Here is a 21,590-nt window from a genome sequence, read left to right as displayed (position 1 = left end):
CCAAAATTACCTCTTAGTAAACCAACATTTCAGAAAATTCCGGTAACTATGGTCAATTACAGGGAGTTTTGAAACCACGGCAGCTTTCCTAAAGGACAGCGCAACCCAACAAACTGCTCTCTTTGAAAACAGAATGGAATGTGTTTTACCACCTCAGGTTTGTCCAGACCATGAGTGGGGGTCTCAGTGAAGTGGGTCAGGCCCGGGCCTGGATTCATCTGGCCCTGGAGAAGAAACTGCTCTCACAACACCTCAAACTGCTGCTGGCCAACCATGACCTGATTAGGTACACACCCATATCCCGTATACCCTCTTCACACTACTGAGCTGAGCAGAGCCAAGCGGTACTGAGCTGGCTTGGTGGCACATCCAGGATAGTCGCTAGAACCGTGCTGGAAAGTACAATGTGATAAGAAAATATCTGCGCCAGCACGATAATGTGAAAAGGGTAACAGACCGATGACTCTTCAGATGCATGCTTCATTTGTGTGTGAGTGTGTGTTAACCTCTGTCTTCTCCTTACAGGCAGCTGTATAAGCCTTATGCATTCCTGCTGTGTGAGGAGGAGAGGGAGCAGTTTCTGTTCCACCTGCTGTCGCTCAACACTGTAGACTACCTTTGCTTCACACGCACATTCACCTCCATCAGTAAGTCTGGGAGATTCAACAGGGCTGTGTTCATTAGGCACCAAACGGAAGAAGTACCTGAGATTGTCCAATGAGAAATGTTCATTTCTTTTTTTTGTGCACTAATGCAGGGGTTCTCAGACTTTTTGGGGCCGGGGAGCCTTTTGTGACAGCAAATTCATCAGGGATTAGCCTGGGGACCAGTCTATTTCGCTAACATGCCACTCCTCGTCATTGCCAAAGATACTGGCCTTTTTAGCGATCTTCAAACATGAACATTCTTAATGAGCTCGAGGAGATCAGAGGATTTGATCCTGATTCGATAACCCGCACAGCTATCATCCAATCACAATGTTTATGCAAATTAGACTGATAGAACGTTTCCTAAATTAATTCATACATTTCAGTGGGAACATTAACATTGGGCATTCTGACAATACATTTCAGTGGGAACATTAACATTGGGCATTCTGACAATAGATTTCAGTGGAATCATTGGGCGCTGGGAGAACAGAGGATTCCTGTTTATTGCATTTTTACCACCAGCCAATGGTATCACATCAAAGAAAAGCTCTCGCCATTCAAACTTCCCGGGCCAGTTCATTGTGAACGCTGTAGAATATTTTACTGTATGTCCAGCGAGCAAGAGTTGTGTGTGTGTGGATAATTATCTATTTTCTTTCTCAAAATAAGTGACCAAACGATGTTTCTACTTCTGGGACACATTGGGCTAGGCTACTGGTTCAAGAGCTGTATGAGGAATAGGGAGAGGATAGAAGAGCGAGAGAGAGGCCAGTGGAGATGCATGAATTTAGCAAGAAGGGAACAGCGAAGACATTAAGAACAACAATCTTACACATTTTCATGGAAACTATTAATGTTGTTTCCAACTACCAATCAGCAACTGCGCCGTAAATCCGGCTGCATAAGGCCAGTCTCTGTGGCTGTGACGAGTGGCAAGGAATGGAATGTTCACTAAAGAGATTGGTACTCAGGCTAATCAGGGACGCCATCATTATCAGACCACAACTTGAGTGTGTTTTTAAAAATAGACTACAGGGAGTTTTACTATGATGTCATTGGATTCCTATTTGGTTGTATGAGAGAATGTTCTAACGTTATTGAAGCGTTTTAGTTCATGTTTCTGCAATATCATTCTATTATCTTCATATAAGTCAGCATCCCCCTGCAGTTCTGAAAACGTTCCTGAAAATGTTCTGGGATCTAAACATTCTTAGCTGGTTTAAACTAAAGCAACCTTTTAACAGTCCATAAACATCTAACATTGCACTGAAATGTGAAATTTGTTCACTACCTGTAAGTCGCTCTGGATAAGGGCATCTGTTAAATGACTAAAATGTAAATGTTCTCGTCCCTTCAGGTATTCCGTACCGTGTTGTCATAACGCCCATGAAGAAGCTGAGCATTGCCATGACAATGTCCAACCCCTGGGTGTGTGTTTCTGGTGAGCTGGGTGACTCCGGGGTCAGGCAGATCCCCAAGAACACACAGGAGATCTTCTTCCAGGTGAGCTGCTCAGTCCCATTGTTTCCCTGGGCTGGGTGGAGCGGATGGAAGCTACTGCTTAGGAATTCTCCATCAAACAGACATACGCACACACACACACGCACGCTGGCACACTCTGTTCTTATTCTAGTCTGTCTCTCTGTGTGTGTGTGTGTGTGTGTGTTAGTGTCAGAACCTGGGCAGACTGAGCACCCTGCAGTTGGGCCAGGAGAACTCTGGCCTGCTGGCTAAGTGTCTGGTGGACTGTGTAATTGTGCACAATGAGATCACTGGACACACCTACAGGTAACAAACACATACGGTGTTTCTTCTGTTAAACCTGCATTGCACTGCACACTTTTGTTGTTGTTGACCAAGTTAGTTAGTGTTGCTCTAATTTCTGTGTGCACACAAGTTGTGTCTATTAGGACACACAACGGAAAACCACTTTAACACCAACAGGAAAGGAACATTTGTGTTTCGGATTAGACAAGCCCAGGTTGTCCTTCTGTTTGGTCCCTAATGAACGTGATCCTGCCTCAAAATTATGAATGAACACATTTAAAATGGACTGCTCATTTGCCCCTGTTTCACATGTAACCTCTCACCCCCTTATCTCTCTACCTGCGCTCTCCTCCTAGGTTCCCGTGCGGCCGCTGGCTGGGGAAGGGTGTGGGCGACGGAAGCCTGGAGAGGGTGCTGATTGGTCAGCTGGTGTCGCCCGGAGGAGAGGAGGATTCTGAGAGGTCGACGGGGACTCCCCCAGAGCAAGGCTCGCCCCCACAGAGCGGACGCACGGGGAGTCTGGGGTCTCTGGGCCGCAGCAACAGTATGTATGGACACACACTGAGGGTCAGATTTACTGAGCATCTACACCTGGTAACAGTTTTTACCTGGAATTTTATGAAGGGGAAAGTAAAAAAACAGATATTACACTTTTTATATTAACCATTAAGCTTAATATCTTATCTTTCCTATGGTCATATACATTTTCTGTAATTCATTGCTATACCTTACTTTTAATGCTCCATCTTTCCTCCCCTTATCGTCTAAATTCCTCTCTCCCTCCCACCTTCCTGCCATCTCTCTCCTCCATTCAGAGCTCTCCTCTGTCCAGGTGCAGGAGGATACGAGGGAGGCAGTGAACAACCTTGTCAAGCACTTCCACAAAGCAGAACAGGAGGTAGGCTGTGTGTGAGAGATTCCAAACACAGGAAATAGAGGGAGCAGAAGAGACTTTAGCCTCTCAGCCTTTGTCTGCTGCTGTTTGTGTCTGGATCTATGAGTATCTGTGTGTCTAGAGGTTATCATCAGCACGATTCACGACCTTCACTCTGCAAGGCAGAATCTCCCACAGTTTAAAGGCAGACTGGCTTTTTTCTCTCTAGTCTATGGCCTGCCCTGACCTCCCCTTTAAAAGCCTGTTCTGACCGTTCCTTTTAAAAGGCGTAGCAGAGGCGCCATGAAGATTCACATAGCCCCTCAGTGAATTGTAAATTAAAGAAAATTGGGGGGGGGGGGGCCTTCAAATCCATGAAATTATATTATTATGTATAAGAGCTTCCCAGAAACCACTCACTGCTTTGGGAGATTGTCACAGCATGTGCTTTTGAATTTGGTTTTTAATTTCATCTTAGACTGTTGGAACCTGGAGGGGAAAGCTGAATCGTGTTGCTTTGAGGGCCTTCTCTGGAAATGTACTAGATAATATCGCCCTGGGCTTAGGTTTGTCACCTTGGCAACCATAATTCAACTCCTCCACACTGCAGTCCAACAATTGTACAACACTGTAGGCAAGACGATAATGCTTAATTTGTAAGGACGACTGAATGAATGCGGATGGAAGGTTTCTGAAGAAACTTCAGAGGGATCGCTTCCGCAGTCCTGAGGGTTCTGCTGTGTCCAGCTTAAAAAGGGATGTAGCATCTTTAAAGGGGGGCTGAACTTACTGATTTAGCCTCGCTTTCAATCATCATTAGGAAATACAACTGAGAATGAGATTTGGGTCTTGAAGGCGGGCTTTGGTGTTCACACGTGGGAAGCATTTGTATATTCACTCAGCAAAAACAGTATACAGTTAGTCACTCACCCTTCTAGATAACTTGAAACAGTCTAACCAGGTCTTGTGTCTGGAAGTAGGCTAGCTAGCAAGATGGCCAATTGGCTTCAGCTGGCGGATGTGCAACCATGGCAAAATTGGTTTGACTTTGGATGGCCTATATGTGGGACTGTCAATATATTACACAACATAAATGGGACAACTGATTGCCCCTAACTAGCCCAATAGCGATATCCAAAGTCAAACCAAATTTACCATGGTCAGTTTCCTGGGAATTACGAATGTGTCTTGTGCAGATGTGCTCTGAATTGACGATCACTCAACCGAAGGAAAACTGTTACGTACCCTTCATTCCGTGACATACCCTTTCCCCCCCCCTAATAATCTCTCAAATCTCCGTTTTGGAAGAGACCTGGCTTTATGACCAAAATTATCATATTTACCATTTATTTTATTTATTTGTAGTCAATTTTGACACTAGAATAAATGTTTCTGACTCGTATCGATGCCACAGGCCGTGTTTATTATTATTATTTTTTATTCAGTCGTTCTTTAAACTACCATTGTAACTGTATAACCAGAACCATATTCTACAAGTTAGCGACTCATTGAACCTCTCCTCTTGTCTCCTCTCTGTTCAGAGGGGGAACCTGACTGCTCTGCTCTGTGGAGAGGGGGGGCTGGTGCGCTCCCTGGAACAGTTCCTCCTCCACGGCTTTAAGTCCTCGCGCCTATTTCAAAGGAGTGTGTTCATATGGGACTTTGTGGGTAAGTGTGTGTGTGGGCACAGAATATGTGTTGTGTAGTAATGTCATTTGTATCCATCTAGTGGCTAATTTGACAAGTTAAATGTTTGATTATTCAGTGTGTTAGTGCAGCACAGCGTGATTCACCTAGTACCCCCAGTAAACGGCATCATCTTGTCATAGAAATTGAATTTCTAGTGTATGATTAGTCACTCTATTTCCATGGTCCCTGTCCTTCTGTTTTACCTACACACAAACACACACAGAGAAAGTGGTGGTTTCCATGGAGACTGCGGATCAGATGGGTGACCTGCGGGAGTCAACAGAACTATGTGACTCGCTGTGTCACTATGCCAACGGCATCAACGCTTCGCCACGGAACATCGGAAAGGAGGGCAAGTTCCAGCTGCTGGTCTGCCTGGGAGTCAGGTGAGAGGTCAAAGTTGAAAGTTCAAACGGCAATGGAAAGGGAGATGGTAGGGCCAAGGGGATCTAACATGTCACAGAACATATTTTGTAGAACAGATATGACTTTCTGTCATGCAGAATAGGGAATAATTCCAGCTCTATACATCTTATTTCTATCTTCACGTACTGAACGTTGCATCTTTCTGAATAGACCCCAGTTGTGTAAGACTGTGCAAGTATGACATGACAGATGCATTCTAACAGGGCCCTCTAATGAACAATGTGAACGTCACCATTCTGGTGCTTAATTTGATCAGTCCCGAGTGACACACTTTCCCTTTCCCTGTAGCCCCTCTGAGCACTCCGCAGCAGCAGTGGCCTGCAGCAGGACTGGTCTCCAATGCCTCAGTCATAGACCTGACCCATTTACATCACACACTGTTATTTCAGCCAGGAATTTGGGCTGCTGCAGGCCTGCAGCGTTGTGGTGGGCAAAACAGTGGCGGTCGGTGCCGCTTTAAGATGAGGGAGGACTTTTTTAAATGTTTATTATGAGCATGGCGTTATTTCTGTTACAGCATATTGGATGGCTGTCATTCAAATTCCATTCCAATGTAACATTGACATTTTCCCTATACCCATCATGAGGTTGCTACAACCTAGCCTATGAATGAAAGTAGGTGCACACAGGTCGAGAGAAATTTGAGGTGACCGACAGTGACACATGCACAGATGGTGACATTCAATACCGCTTTGCACACTCTTGCCTGCATCTCTGATCTAGGGTGTAATCATTAGTCCCACTGTTGCAAACAAGAGTTTCTATTGCTTCGCTTTTTAAGAAACGCTTTTCAACGGAATCGGCAGAATGAAAACACCCCATATCATACGTAAACACATTTCACTTTCATAGCAGCCACGTTGTATTCCTTCTCGCATCTATGCGCTCTCCTCTCACCTTTTTCCCTTTGCTTGTGGACTTCAATGCACAACACATCAGCTGTATGAGACCAGGCCAAAAAACCTTTCCAAGCCAAACCATAACCGCTACACACATCCTACATCGTTGTCACCATATTAGCCTAAGTAACGTCATAGTCAACACAGCTAATAGAACTAATGTGTGAGTAAACTTGCTACAGTCATGCAGTACAGTTAACTAGCAGTTACACCAGCAGGCACTGCTGGCAAAAAAAATGTAATGCTTACCTTGGAAGTGTTTGTTGTGTGTTGGATAGTCATAGCCAGCTAGGTAACATAGCATCACTCTTTGTTTGAGTAGGCTAAACTAGTTAGCCGCATTCGCTAGCTAAGTAAGTGGAAGAAGAAAACAAATATGAAATGTATACAGTACCAGTCAAAAGTTTAGACACACCTACTCATTCCAGGGTTTTTCTTTATTTTTTATTATTTTCTACATTGTAGAATCAGACATCAAAACTATGAAATAACACATGGAATCATGTAGTAACCAAAAAAGTGTTCAACAAATCAAAATATATTTTGTATTTGAGATTCTTTAACGTAGCCACCCGTTGCCTTGATAACAGCTTTGCACATTCTTGGAATTCTCTCAACCAGCTTAAACCATCAAACTGTCTCTCATGAGGACCGCCAGTATTTAACCAGTATGTCTACCACAGCATTCTGCAGCGATATGCCATCCCATCTGGTTTGCGCTTAGTGGGACGATCATTTGCTTTTCAACAGGACAATGACCCAACATCTCCAGGCTGTGTCAGGGCTATTTGGCCAAGAAGGACAGTGATGGAGTGCTGCCTCAGATGACCTGGCCTCCACAATCACCCAACCTCAACCCAATTGGGATGAGTTGAACTGCAGAGTGAAGGAAAAGCAGTCAACATAAGTGGGAACTCCTTCAAGACTTGAAAAGCATTCCAGGTGAAGCTGGTTGAGAGAATGCCAACATTGTGCAAAGCTGTCATCAAGGCAAAGGGTGGCTACTTTGAAGAATCTCATATAAAATATATTTTGATTTGTTGAACACATGATTCCATATGTGTTCATAGTTTTGATGTCTTCACTATTATTCTACAATGTAGAAAATAGTAAAAATAAAGAAACCCTGGAATGAGTAGGTGTGTCCAAACTTTTGTGTGTGTGTACATATCAATCTCTTGCTTCTTCATTTTAGAGGAAATACATTTGTTAAACTGTTAAACTATTGTCTTTCTGTCTCGGAGTCAACTACTCACCACATGTTATGCAGTGCTAGCTATCTGTAGATTATGCTCTCAGTACTAGATTCATTCTCTGATCCTTTGATTGGATGGACAACATGTCAGTTCATGCTGCAAGAGCTCTGATAGGTTGGAGGACGTCCTCCGGAAGTTAACATTACTGTGTATGTCTATGGAAGGGAGTGAGAACCATGATCCTCCTAGGTTTTGTATTGAAGTCAATGTACCCAGAGGAGGACGGAAGCTAGCTGCCCTCCGGCTACACCATGGTGCTACCCTACAGAGTGCTGTTGAGGCTACTGTAGACCTTCATTGCAAAACAGTGTATTTTAATAAATAATTTGGTGACGTGACTATATTTAGTATAGTTTTATCTGAAAAGGATACCCTCTTTTTTTTTTTATGTTTCACAATTTTTTTGTTTATGAAATTCACTGATGAGGATGGTCCTCCCCTTCCACCTCTGAGGAGCCTCCAGTGTAATGTAGGATACATAGCTGGCTGAATAACTGGGTAATGCCTTGTTCAAGCTGGTACCTACCTGGTAGTTAACTAAGAAACTATGTGGAAACAAGATACCTTCTGGTACCTACCTCCCAAAGAATTCAACACAATTGGTAAAAAACCTGTTACCAAATGGTACATATTGACTTTCGTGTCAATGAATTTCAAAGAAAATGAAATGTAATAACTATTCAATTATTAGGCAATTGTTTTTAATAAGTAATCATTTCTAAGTAACGGGCTATTACATTTACATTACATTTAAGTCATTTAGCAGACGCTCTTATCCAGAGCGACTTGCTATAAAATCAAACGTAACTAATAATAGTTTTATATACAATGACAATTCATCTGGTTTGTTAATGGGTGTATATGGTCTAAACTTGATACATTTTCCTCATTCCATTTCATGCATTTGAGGCCTAATGAAAGGCGATATATAATTAAGCAATAAGGCCCGAGGGAGTGTGGTTTATGGCCAATATACCATGGCTAAGTGCTGTTCGTATGCGCAACGCAGAGTGCCTGGACACAGCCCTTAGCCGTAGTATATTGGCCATATACCACAAACCCCAGAGGTTCCTTATTGCTATTATAAACTGGTTACGAATGTAATTAGAGCAGTAAAAATAAATGTTTTGTCATAACCGTGGTATACGGTTTGATATACCACAGCTGTCAGCCAATCAGCATTCAGGGCTCTTACCACCCAGTTTATAAATGCAATTAATTCATTAAAATAAACTAAAAACAACACATAATTTGAAGTAAGTGGTCTCAGGTGCTTTGGTACACCTTGGAGCTTGCTTTTGAAAACGTGGCTTTATTACGATCTAGTCTTGTATATATTGCATCTACATTTTCCTGAGACAGACTACCTACCTAGCTAGCTAGAAACTGACCACTACTGGAAGAATCATCAAATTAAACCTACAAAGAATGTGCTGACTCAATTTGCTTTTGTTGAATTTTAAATAAAATGCAAACTTGCATCTATGAGAACCTAGTCAACAGCTCCAGGGACAAGTTGGTTTCCGAGCCCCAATTCCAGACCTTAACCATTATAGCATAAATGCAAATCACTTTTGTTCTACACAATGCATTTTTGCTTGAATGTTATGTAGTGTTGCTCCATCCTGAACAGACCTGTGGAGAAAAGGATTTGACCTTTAACCCTGTGTGTTGGCAGGGACCGGCTGCTGCCCCAGTGGCTCCACCTATTGGCCCAGTGCCACCTGGCGGCTGTTCAATACGAGAAGTCAGCCCTGGTCCGGGATCGCGCCGCCGTCCACACTCTCTCCCGTGTCCTCCACACCCTCCACGAGTTCCCCATCGCCCTGGAGACCGCCCTGGTCAAGGGGGTGGACCTCTAACCTCACCGCCGCTGAGGACATTGGTGAAATGGCGTTTTAACCCCCATCCACAGACTGCGCAACGCACACAGGGTGGCTGGGCCTCAATAGTGTCGCGACTGCCTCTCCATGTGTCCTCTCCTTCGGTTCCGCACCGATCATGACAGGTGTAAGTAAGAAGTGTGACACAAGCCCATCATTGGATCATCACTTCAATCCTGTCAGATCTAGTGAGGGAGAGGACACGAGGACAGGAAATCACTTTAGACAATTGAGACGCAGCCAGCAGCGCCTGCCTGGTCAGAACTGGACAGCTGAACTCTCACGACAAGAGAGGAAGTGACAATGGGAGACCTTTTTGCTGATGTGAATCTAGGAGGGGATGGAACACCAAAGACAAACCACTGACCTGGCAGCTTCTGCAGGCCTATTATATTGCCACAGCAGGCCTATTGCCTCATTTGCTGATGCATATGTCATATCCATTGAAGTTACAATGACAGACATACATACATACATACATACATACATACATACAACTTTCATTTTCGACCCCTCAAATTTTATTGGAATGTGATACAAAACGAGGCAACGGTGTGCTTTAGGACCATGCGGACGCCTCCGAGCAATCGAGTTGGCTGTTTGGAGTGTTTATCCGAATGGATAAATATATATAACTGTCGCCCTCAGTTCTAAAACGAAAGTTGCGTCCCTACGTACGTACAGGAAACAGTGTTGCATTTCTTATTTTCCTCATTTACACTGTGATCTGTCTCTTAGAGTGAGGCGGAGTGATTCCCTTAACCAACCAGCTTTGATGTCTCAGCTCACACTGTGAAGGGCAAGGGAGAAAAGAGTTGTGATGAACTTTGACTCCACCTACCTGTCCTGCCCCTACTTAACACAAGTCATATTGCTGTTATGCTTGCTCTTGGCATATAAACCTGACATGCATGGCCATATCAGGGGTGTATTCACTATGGACCAAACAGCCCGAAACGAGGAGGGACTAAACTGAACGCTCGTTATCGTTGCAAAACATTTTTGCTATGGTTCACACCGGTGTGCCCTAATGAATACACCCAATGTTTTTCCTCTCAGTGATGCAGTCTCTAGCTACAGTTATTCTGCTGCCCGATTGTCTGTATTATTATGGTATGGACATTGAATGGATTATTTCTAAACTAAAAAATTCTGGAGATTAAGGATAGTTACTCTGCTCAAACTGGTGTAGATTTTTGTTCGCCAACACTTGATAATAACTTTCCTGAATGAACCATCATAAATGCTTTATAAACTATAAATGTTATAAAATGCTTATAAAATGTAATGCTTAAAAATACTTTATTAATAGTTTATGAATGCCTTTCATGAATGTTGATGTAAAAACTCTGTTGAAATTGTCTCTGTGCAGCAGTTGCCTGGTCCTGTACATCAGAGGTTTTCTTTGACTGACTGAAGCCCTAGCACCACGACTCTTCTCAATGTTCCCTGACTCGTAGGCCTGTTTCTGTAGGCCTGTCTGTTTATCGTTCTATAGACTTGTTGCCTCCTACAGGATCATTCTGGCTTTGCTGACAAAAATATAGAAAATATTGGTTTGAAATATTGAAAATGGTCTTTTGTCAATTTAAAATGTAACGTTTTTTTTTATATTGTGACTATTTGAACGTTACTTTGTAAGAAGTTGTCCTTCAGTCATACAATGTTACCATAGACTTTTCAGTTGATAGAGAGAACCCCCCCCCCCATTTGTCTACATTTCTGTTGACAGAAAATTGCATTTTGTTTTCTAAATGTCATGTTGCTTATTTAATTGTAATTGCTTGGTCAAAACATTGAGGTTTTTCTTCGAAAACAAGCTTGATATTATATTGATATTACGTTTAGCTTTTTTGTTGATAAGATGGAAAATGTCATCTCCTGCACTATCCTTTTTGTCAAACCCGCAATGATGAAGTCTCTAGCTTATTATTATTTGAAAATTGATATTAGGCTAAGTACTAATCTATTATTTTCAACATTTAATGAATTGTGTTAAGATTAAAGTCTCTGCTAAGATATAAAACTGACTTTTTGTTTTGTCGGGTGACAATTCTCACAACTGTAGGCAACGATAGGACCTATCATTTGATGCAAAGGTGGCGTGCGCGCGCAATGGTTGGTTATATAATTTGTTTAAAAATCATGTTTGTTTGGGCATACATTAGGCCTAGTTGGCCTTTACTGTCGCAAAATGGCTTTAACTTTGACGATCATAATTGCACAAGCCATCTGGCATTCCATAGTAAAACGATTGGCTCCGCCTCTTTGCTTACGTTCTCCTCTGTGCCATAGCAACGAGAGACGAGCCCCCTCTTCCCGCGCAATGTTCCCATCCTTATAAGGCCAGTAGACCGCAGACGCACTGAAACGTCAGCCGTTTATGCAAATTAGGTTGATTGAAGAAAATCAGAAAATGGAGGCGTTGATGGAGCGCACGCGCAGTGAGTCCACAACTCCCCAGTCCCAGACACAACCAGCGAGACGTCAACAACAGAGAGCTGGTTACTGATGCTGGTGAATTGTGAGAGTAATTACATTGTAACGACGCGTGTTCAAGGTTATTACTTTGTATCAACTACGTTCGATTTGCATCAAGGTAAGAATTGTGTTGGCTATTGTTCAATAAGCTACTCAAACTGTGCAAGCTTTTGGTGTCTGTTTGCTTGGCTATTGTAGGCTATGATTCAAAACAAGTAAGCTCGAGTTGTTGTCCACTTGAGAAGGAGAACAATTAACATCGATGTCACCGTTAGAATTAAGCATTAATAAGGCTACCATATGCCTACTATTTTACCACTTTTTTTTATAGGCTAGTTTAAATTGAAATAATAATTGGAGATACGATTGCAACAATGTTTAATGCAGATTTGGCCCTAAACGCATTGTATCCTCTTGATTTCTAGCTCTATGCCTTGTACATTATTGTATGGTGTCTTGATGATTAATTCGTTTTAATTGTGATTTTGAATAGGTGAATTCATAGCTTCTAACTCCATTTTTAAGTTTGCAATGTTGAAATATGCATGTTCCGTTTGTGATTAATGACTGCATAGTATACTGATGTAACTAATGCCCAAGTTCGAGCTCCCATCACGCCCACCCGAGATGAGTTTATACGCGATTACTCCGTGTGTCAACACATTCATGGACGCATCTATCACGACAAAACAAGTAGGAGCCTAACCAAATGATGGCAAGGTTAAACCACAATTCGATAACATTGAAGTACGTTGTCACTGTTAAAAACCGAAGCGTTGAACTTGGTGCGTGTTTGGAGGTGCACTGGCCAGTGACGCGGCATCGCTTAAATAACAAAGGATAAAGATCATATTACAAGACTATTCCCATGCATGGTTGTATTGTTTTAGAGAGGAATATGTCCGTTTTCTGAAATAAGTTTGATAATGCGGTTGTGTCATCGACAATCGAGTTTATGGACTGGTAGACGACCGACGACGAGTTGAAAGGTTCCGTTTAAAATGGGTGCGCATGAGGCTGCTCGTGTGCCATGCTTCCTGGCGAAAGTGGGCGGTGAACGTATCGATTTACAATAGTCTTTCCTCGGTGGAAAGGTTCTCTTTTTTATCATGACCGACGAGTTTTAGTTTTTAAACACAGTCAGTTTTAATGATTAACGATGTTAAGTCAGTTTTACAACTTTAAAATTCGAAATATTTCGCACATGATAGCGCATCACACACCACGCCCTCATTCCCCCTTCCTCACCTTTGAAGTGTGTTGCCATGTAGAGTTACCGCACATAGGCCTACTGTATTATCCTGCTACTGTCTGTGGTTGTACCACTGCATTGTCAAGAGACCCGAAGGACTGCCGCTTAGATGGCAAAACAAGTAGCATGGGGGGCGCGGCTCACGGTTTTGCCGCATGATTATTTTGAAGGCCTCCATGTGCTTAGTGATAGGGTTTGCATGGCAACATAAGATAACATCTACTTTTAAATGTCGATTAGAATTAAACCATACCCCCATGTTTAAAAAAAAAAAAAAAACAATTTATTGCACCACGAGGTATTCACACAAGCAGGTCTCATCACATTAGCCTCTTTCATTCACTGGGCAGGCGGGTCTGTCCTTTAGCATCAAAACCAGAGTTTACAGGTTTGTCCTAGTTTATGATATGTTCAATTTTGCCATATCGGTGCGGAAGCTATGCAAATCTCAGAGGGCGATAAGAGCGCGGCGGCAGGGGGACATTATCTGTCTGACGTGCAAACATCTGACCTATATTCAGTTCTATTTGGGTCAGAGCATGGCGCTCACTTTCATCTAGCGCGCTTTATTGCGCGAACCGTCTAACAAATATTGCAAGTCAGCTATATCAACCATCTCCATATAGAAACACGTTGAAATGTTAGCCTGTTGTTCCGCTGGTTGGTACACAGGCGGAATATTTTGCATAGCGTTTGAATAAGCCATTAATAGGGAATATATATCCCCAAAATATAACAGGCATGTAGGCTAACCATCGCCTGATTATAGGCCAATCCTTTTCATTATGATTCTTGAAAAAAAAAAAAACATTTTAATAAACTGCAAATTGCCTTTGCTGTTTTGTTTCCGAAAACAGATGTTTGGCTTTCACAAGCCGAAGATGTACCGGAGTTTAGACGGATGTTGCATCTGCCGCGCTAAGTCCTCCAGCTCGCGCTTCACGGATAGCAAGCGGTACGAGAAGGACTTCACGAGCTGTTTCGGGTAAGCAAGAATTTCTGACAATTACCGCGGCTTTATAGTGTGTTTCCACGTTGTAAAAATAGAATGACTGTAGTCTGCTGCAGGCATTGTACAAAATATCGTTTTTTTTTTTAAATAACGGAGCGGAGTCAATGAAATGCCACATATTGAGTTCTGTTTCCATTGCGTGTGGTGCGTAATGACGTACCACTATGCAGGAAACAGGTGTAGTATAGCGACATTGCTGCATCCCAAGCACACACTCTCACAATTACAAAACATTGTCCCTATGAGTTGACAACTACATGTGAATTCATCTAAAATGGTTTGAATTAAAATAAAATATGTCATGGTAACCGAAATGTAATGACATTAGGAACCATAATATTAACATTGTTCACATTGCCCTGCTTAACCCATATTTCACATGTTTTCCCCTCGTGTAGATTGTGTGAAACTCGGTCTGGTGAAATCTGCAATGCCTGTGTACTCCTTGTGAAACGATGGAAGAAACTCCCAGTGGGGTCTAAGAAAAGCTGGAATCATGTAAGCTCCACATGTCTTGATCTCCTCTTCACCACTCACCTGTCTGTTGAAAATGGTTATGAATAACACCAAAAAGAGGGGAGGAGCTCCTATCTCCTTTTCTTTCTTATCCCCCTCTACTCTTCTTCTCTCCCCTCCTCTCTTATCTTAGGTGGTTGATGCCCGAGGAGGCCCCAGCCTAAAGATGTCTTCCAGGCCAAAGAAGCTGAAGTCCCTCTCCAAGAGAGCCAGGCCAAGCCAGATCAGCCGACTGCAGAAAGAGCTGAAGAGAAACAGTACGTCCTGTTCACAATGCAACCATAAACATAATGGGGTTTGACCACTTCAATAATAGATCAATGCAACCACAAGGACCCAATCTCAGTGCTTTTCAGGTGTTGAGGCACTGAGGTAGGCAACATTCTTTTCATTTCACGAGTATCCTTGTATTGTAGCCTAACCGCAGGTAGCCTAGCGGTTAGAGCATTGGGTCAGTAACCGAAAGGTTGCTAGTTCGAATCCCTGAGCTGACAAGGCAATTAACCCTAATTGCTCCAGTGTCGCCATTGATAATGGCTGGCCGTGGACCCACTTTCCGAGGGTGTCTCAGGGGGAGTTGGGATATGCAAAATAACACATTTTCAATTCACACATGTGTATTATACACGCTTGTATAGGACAAATATAAGCACCCACCCAATTATTATGTAAATATTCTGGCGGATGAGATGTTTCAAACTTTGTGTGACATTCCCACTCTGAACATACCCCTGCTGCGTTCTACCAAATAATGTACACTACAGTATAGCTTACTTCATCTATGGTTCTACCCCCTCTCCAGACTCTGATGCCCACAGCACCACGTCCAGTGCCTCGCCGGCCCAGTCTCCCAGCTACAGCAACCCCTCAGATGAGGGCACCGACACAGAACTCTCCCCTGGCTCCAGCCGTTCCCCTGTCTTCTCCTTCCTGGACCTCACTTACTGGAAGAGGTAAGGCTGGAGGATCTTCCCAGTAAACTACACTAAACAGAAATATAAACCCAACATGCAAAGTGTTGATCCCATGTTTCATAAACTGAAATAAAAGATCCCATAAATGTTCCATACGCACAAAAAGCTAATTTCTCTCAAATTTTGTGTAGAAATTTGTTTACATCCCTATTAGTGAGCATTTCTGCTTTGTCGAGATAATCCATCCACCTTACAAGTGTGGCATATCAAGAAGCTGATTAAACAGCATGGTCATTACATATGTGCACCTTGTCCTGGGGACAATAAAAGGCCACTCTAAAATGTGCAGTTTTGTCACACAACACAGTGCCACAGATGTCTCAAGTTTTGAGGGAGCGTGCAATTGGCATGCTGACTGCAGGAATGTTCACCAAAGCTGTTGCCAGAGAATTGAATGTTCATTTCTCAACCATAAACTGCCTCCAACGTCGTTTTAGAGAATCTGTAAGTATGTCCAACCGGCCTCACAACCGTAGACCATGTGTATGGAGTCGTGAGGGTGAGCGGTTTGCTGATGTCAACATTGTGAACAGAGTGACCCATGGTGGCAGTGGAGTTATGGTATGGGCAGGCACAAGCTACGGACAAAGAAAACAATTGCATTTTATCAATGGAAATTTGAATACACAGAGATACCACAACAAAATCCTGAGGCCCATTGTCGTGCCATTCATCAGCCGCTATCACCTCGTGTTTCAGAATGATAATGCACGGCCCCATGTCGCAAGGATCTGTACACAATTAATGGGAGCTGAAAATCTCCCAGTTCTTCAATGTCCTGCATATTCACCAGTCACCCATTGAGCATGTTTGGAATGCTCTGGATTGAAGTGTACGACAGAATGTTCCTCTTCTCGACAATATACAGCATCATTGCACAGCCATTGAAGAGGAGTGGGACAACATTCCACAGGTCACAATCAACAGCCTGATCAATTATATGCGAAGGAGATGTCGCGCTGCATGAGGTAAATGGTGCTCATACCAGATACGGACTGGTTTTCTGATCCACGCCCTACTGTTTTTTTAAGGTATCTGACCTCCAGATGCATATATGTATTCCCAGTCATGTGAAATCCATAGATTAGGGCCTAATGAATTTATTTCAATTGAATGTTTTCCTTATATGAACTGTAACTCAGTAAAATCTTTGAAATTGTTGCAATTTGCGTTTTATATTTTTGTTCAGTATACATGCCCTGATAGACAGTATGGGCCAGTTTCCCGGGACACAGTTTAAACCTTGTCCGGGGCTGAAAATATCCATTGAAAGTGCAACCGACCCCTTTCCAGTACACGCCACACTGACGTCACTCACAGATGTGCGCGACTCTTTGCTTCAGTAAGAAAGCCATCGCCATCTGCGCATTTTCAACAGCCTAGATTTACATTTTTATTACTTCTAAACAAAATCACTTTTTTAGGTTCTCATACGCTACAATGATGTTTCGATTCTTGCTTGAACAGTTGCTAAGATTATATTTGTCTGTGAACTTTGCAAAATAACTATTTTGGATGCAGCAGTTGTTAGCTAGAATGCTAACGCTTATTGACATAGGCTGTTGCAAAAGCTAGCCAAAGAGACATTTTACTGGTTGAAGTTGAACTATTTTTTAAAAGTATAATGCAGTTTATTTGCGATGATGACACAAACATTATATTAAGCAGGACATTCATACGAGCCTTAAAATCCAATTATAATCCAAAAGTAGAGTGAAATGTACTCATAAGCAACATGTAAATATAGGCTTTTTTTGCTGGCATTCTATAACAACTTCCCCGTGTTCTACCACCAATTTGTGCGCATCACCCTTGTGCGGCAATGTTTGGAAACAGAATGGGGTATATGAAGTCGAGGCTTAATCTGGGTCTGGGGAAAAACGTCCCTTTCTGTCCTGCAAACTCTGTTTGAGATGTAGAATGTTCATGACTGCCTTGTCCAAATGTTTCATTTAATACATTTTCCCTTAAAATATATATATTTTTTGTTCTGGTAGATTTTCTGTACTTATTTAGTCAGTGTTTGTGTTGATTTAGTGCGGAACAAATGTGGTAAGTTTTCTGATCCATATGCAGCCTCCCATATCCATGGTCACAAGTGTTTTGAAGTGGATTTATTCCTCTGAGAACGATGATAAACAGGAAGAATGTGTCCATAGGTTGTATCTGAGTGACTAACTTGTTTCCTGTGTCCCCCATGTCTGATAACACTCATACAGTTTCATACAGTCTTCAGTCAATAAGGTGGTACATCATGAATTCATTATCCTTTATGGCCTGTATGTGTGTGGCCAGTCTTTCCCAGTTTATTTAAAAACAATAAACTTCACACAATGCAGTGGTGTGTGTGGTGAGCTCATGAGCCTCCTAACAGAACACTGCATCTGTAATCTCCAGCCTTGAAGCTTCCTTGTTAATTTTCACCAGATGCGCAGCCTCACCACTGCTCTGGTAGTTAGATAAAAGAGGGGGAAGAATGAATGAAAGAGAAAGAAAGAAAGAAAGATGAGCCATCGAAGGAGAGTTTATTTTATATGCGCACATGCATTAGTGTCTGTAACAATAATTGTCTGTATCTCGCATGGTTGGATGTACTGTCAGTATCACAGGAATAATCCCATGCTCCTTTGATCCTCCTCTAGGCAGAGGGTGTGTTGTGGGATCATCTACAAGGGCCGGTTTGGGGAGGTGCTCATCGACCCCCACCTCTTCAAGCCCTGCTGCCGCAAGAAACGGCAGCGGCAGGAGCTGGAGGAGGAGGAGGAGGAAGGGTACGAGGAAGAAGAGGTGGAGGTGGTAGAAGTGACGGAGGAGGTGAAGAGGTCAAACAGCCAGAAGAGCTTAGAGACTCCTCAGCTACAGGTCACCATGACAACACCTCAGACCGTAGAGGAGGGGGATGAGGTTGAGGAGGGAGACTGGTGACACTGCACCACAGTGTGTGCATCTTTGAGGAAGCCTTGGGAGTGCTCCTGGTTTACAAGCGCTTACAAAAATGAGTTGGGTCGGATTTCCTTCAGTCAACGAGCAGCTGAAACCCATTTTTACTTTTTTTTTTACAGTAATTTTGTTAATTTGGTAACTTGTGGAATGACTGAGCCATCAGGTCTTGTACTTGGTATTCTCCTTGTCCTGGGTTCATGTTCATTAGGCCAGTTATGCAACGGAAAATGAGCTTTTCTTATTGGGCAAGTTATGTAGTACCTACGTGTTGCAATCTATTTTCTTCTGTTAGGTTCCTAATGAATATGACCCAAATGTTCGAACACCTTTCTTGGTGTGTTTTTCTCCTTGACATGAAATGCTGTAGCTCTGACTGATCACCAGCATACCTTTTACAGGTTACAGTCGTACAGTAGCACTTGTATTATACTGAAACACATTTGCATTTATACCATTTTTTTTATTGATTCTTTATATGGGCCTGTATATATTTATATATAGGCCTCGATTGAGAAAGGCCTATTCACAGCACCAACAGCCAATACACCACCAACAGCCAATACACCAGCCTTAATTTAGTGAGGGAAGGCAGCGCCAGTGTTTTGTCAGTGTTGGTACTAAGGGATGATATTAAAGGGACGTTTCAAAAAGGTTCAACTTGATATTTATTATCTCCAGCATCACCCCAACATCAACATGTTTAAAAATGGCAGTTATCTATGTTTTGTAGTCTAAAGGATGCACACCAGATGATGTAAAAGAAAATGGATTCCGGATGAAAAACGTTTGACATCGTGATAAAAAAAACAAAAAAACTATGAGCAGGCAAAGATTAGGAAACTAACTACCTGATCATGTCAAAAGTGTTTCTGGATTATGTCATCAGAAACCCTTTTCTTACTCTGCCTCTATCTTTATGACTACACAACATCGAAGTGCGCTTTTTTCGCATTTGTTGAGGTGGCGCTGGAGATGATGAATATGAAGTTGAAAATTGTGCAATGTCCCTTTTTGAGACATAATAGTTAGTGCAAGTTTGAGTTTTCTCCTGCTTATTATATGTTAATGGAGGCCTTAGTCTTTCAAAATGAAGAGAAGCAACACATTAGTGAGTTTTGCATGAATGCGAAGAAAATAACCCCTCTCATCCAAAATATCAGTAGATCAGATGCATAAGTCTAATAAGCTATTGCATGGCCTTAAAAGCATAACTACAATTTTTGTGGAAGTCTTGTTCGTATTATCCAGACCTAATGCCCCGAAGTCACAAAGTATTGTTTTATTTAAAAGGGGGGAAAATTTCGCTAAATTGTCTCATCTGCTGTATTATACACCAGCAAATACAATAGTGACCAGTTCAGATCATGACCTATTCCTTCTAGAGGCTGGAAAACTTTTATACTTGAGTTTTTCTTACTGTCAGTAAGGGGACAGGATGATGTAATTAACACAGACACACAAGTTTTGTTCTTCTATCCTCGTGGGGACCTAACATTTTTTTCCATTACAAATCCAATTCATCTTAACCCTTACCGTAACCCTAAACCTCTTACCATAACTCTAATTGTATTCCTAAACCTAACCCCTGAATTTAAAATAGCCTTTGTCTTCATGGGGATGTGGAAAATGTACCCACGATGGAGAATTTCCGTTCTTTTACTATCCTTTTGGGGATTTTCAATCCCCACAAGTATAGAAGAACCAACATACATACATACATACATACATACATATACACACAAACAGTGTATCTACCGCAACATCCTAGACTTACAATGTAATGTATACCATTTAGCAGACACTTTTATCCAAAATGACTTAGTAATGCATGCATACATTTCATGTATGGGTGGCCTCGGAAATCAAGCCCTCTAAGTGTTTTCTCTCTACACGAGCACAACATTCTAAATCTGCACCCCTGTTATCAATAACAGTGTATTGTTTTTTGATTGTTTTGAGGAAATGGTTTACATATCATAGTGTTTTTTTAATATATATATATATATGATTCCTCATTCCTTGGTTAGTTAAGCAACCACGATATACTAGCATACATATATCAAACAACCAAAGCACAATTCAATTCATTCAATTTGAAATGCAAAACTGATCACTTCAATTTATTTTGCAGGCTATTAGTGGCATAAAAAGGACACTAAAATCTGTTTGTTTTTAATGAGCCATAACATAGGGAGGATTGTATGTATGTGTACATATTTAAATGGAGGGTGACGGCTTTCTAGTTCAGTTTTCTGTTATTTATTTAATATTTATTTCTATTACAGCATTTTCCCCATATTACTGTATTCTGAGTCTGGTTTCTCACTGTAATAACTTAAAGATGTTTTATTCAAAGTTTGGTAGTTCTGTCATATGATTAGCTTTAATGTAGATCTTAAGCAAGCAGTGTTCTAGTCAGAAATTCACAACTTATAACAGTATTTGTGAAATATTGGGATCAATACTTTTTTTTATCAACATTATCGTGTAGTAATTTATTATGTTATAAACAAACATTTGATTGGACCTGTACCTCCGTATCAGGTATCCAGCCTGTTGAAATATGAATTTCATTTTTTGATGTATATTAAAACTATACTTTCCTCTCATCTTTGCCCTGTGATGTTGCATATGACCTGAATATAATTGAAGTCGATTTAGCTTTACATTTGTCATTTAGCAGACGCTCTTCACCAGAGCAATTTACAATTGTGCATTTCTTAAAATAGCTTTAGTACTTTAGCGCTACATGCATGTATTGTAGCTATGCACTTGCATTTATTTACCAAGTTAGCTCTAGACATTTTGTATTTTTATACACGACGATGTACCTATTTTTTTCTTTTTTTACTAGTCTTTCAATAAAAGTAATTTTGTGAGTTTGAGTCTGTTTTTTTTTTTTTTTTTTGCATGATTATTATATTCCCAAAAGCCGTGCCATGCTCCTTTATGCTGTTTCAGGGCTAAA

At 41.7% G+C, this 21,590-nt stretch overlaps 2 protein-coding genes across 2 annotated transcripts in view; both read left to right on the top strand.

Annotated features, from left to right (window-relative positions):
- Window positions 1-11,470, top strand: part of LOC139578152 (DENN domain-containing protein 5B-like) — a 40,243-nt gene extending 28,773 nt beyond the window's left edge. The window contains exons 13-21 of the mRNA XM_071405405.1: window positions 158-286; window positions 526-647; window positions 2,008-2,153; window positions 2,320-2,438; window positions 2,774-2,961; window positions 3,233-3,315; window positions 4,833-4,959; window positions 5,204-5,366; window positions 9,240-11,470. Coding sequence (XP_071261506.1) covers window positions 158-286; window positions 526-647; window positions 2,008-2,153; window positions 2,320-2,438; window positions 2,774-2,961; window positions 3,233-3,315; window positions 4,833-4,959; window positions 5,204-5,366; window positions 9,240-9,423 — 1,261 coding nt within the window. The 3' untranslated portion in view covers window positions 9,424-11,470. The remainder of the gene's footprint in view (window positions 1-157; window positions 287-525; window positions 648-2,007; window positions 2,154-2,319; window positions 2,439-2,773; window positions 2,962-3,232; window positions 3,316-4,832; window positions 4,960-5,203; window positions 5,367-9,239) is intronic.
- A 416-nt stretch (window positions 11,471-11,886) lies between these two features.
- LOC139578153 (SIN3-HDAC complex-associated factor-like) lies at window positions 11,887-21,501 on the top strand. The gene is made up of 6 exons (XM_071405406.1): window positions 11,887-12,043; window positions 14,035-14,162; window positions 14,588-14,687; window positions 14,839-14,962; window positions 15,508-15,658; window positions 18,322-21,501. The coding sequence occupies exons 2-6, from the start codon at window positions 14,035-14,037 to the stop codon at window positions 18,602-18,604; spliced, it is 786 nt and encodes a 261-aa protein (XP_071261507.1). The 5' UTR covers window positions 11,887-12,043; the 3' UTR covers window positions 18,605-21,501.
- The last annotated feature ends 89 nt before the right edge of the window (window positions 21,502-21,590 follow it).

This window comes from Salvelinus alpinus, chromosome 6 (genome assembly GCF_045679555.1).
Source record: "Salvelinus alpinus chromosome 6, SLU_Salpinus.1, whole genome shotgun sequence".
In the NCBI taxonomy this organism is placed as follows: domain Eukaryota; kingdom Metazoa; phylum Chordata; class Actinopteri; order Salmoniformes; family Salmonidae; genus Salvelinus; species Salvelinus alpinus.
The sequence above is the reverse complement of the archived record's forward strand: the minus strand, read 5'-3'. Positions and strand labels throughout refer to the sequence as shown.

What these genes read in the sequence shown, in the direction of transcription:
- LOC139578153 (XM_071405406.1), top strand. Translation starts at nt 14,035, where the DNA reads ATGTTTGGCTTTCACAAGCCGAAGATGTACCGGAGTTTAGACGGATGT. An exon ending in GACTTCACGAGCTGTTTCGG is followed by an intron (nt 14,163 to 14,587) that starts GTAAGCAAGAAT and finishes CCCCTCGTGTAG; the next exon opens with ATTGTGTGAAACTCGGTCTG. An exon ending in CTAAGAAAAGCTGGAATCAT is followed by an intron (nt 14,688 to 14,838) that starts GTAAGCTCCACA and finishes CTCTTATCTTAG; the next exon opens with GTGGTTGATGCCCGAGGAGG.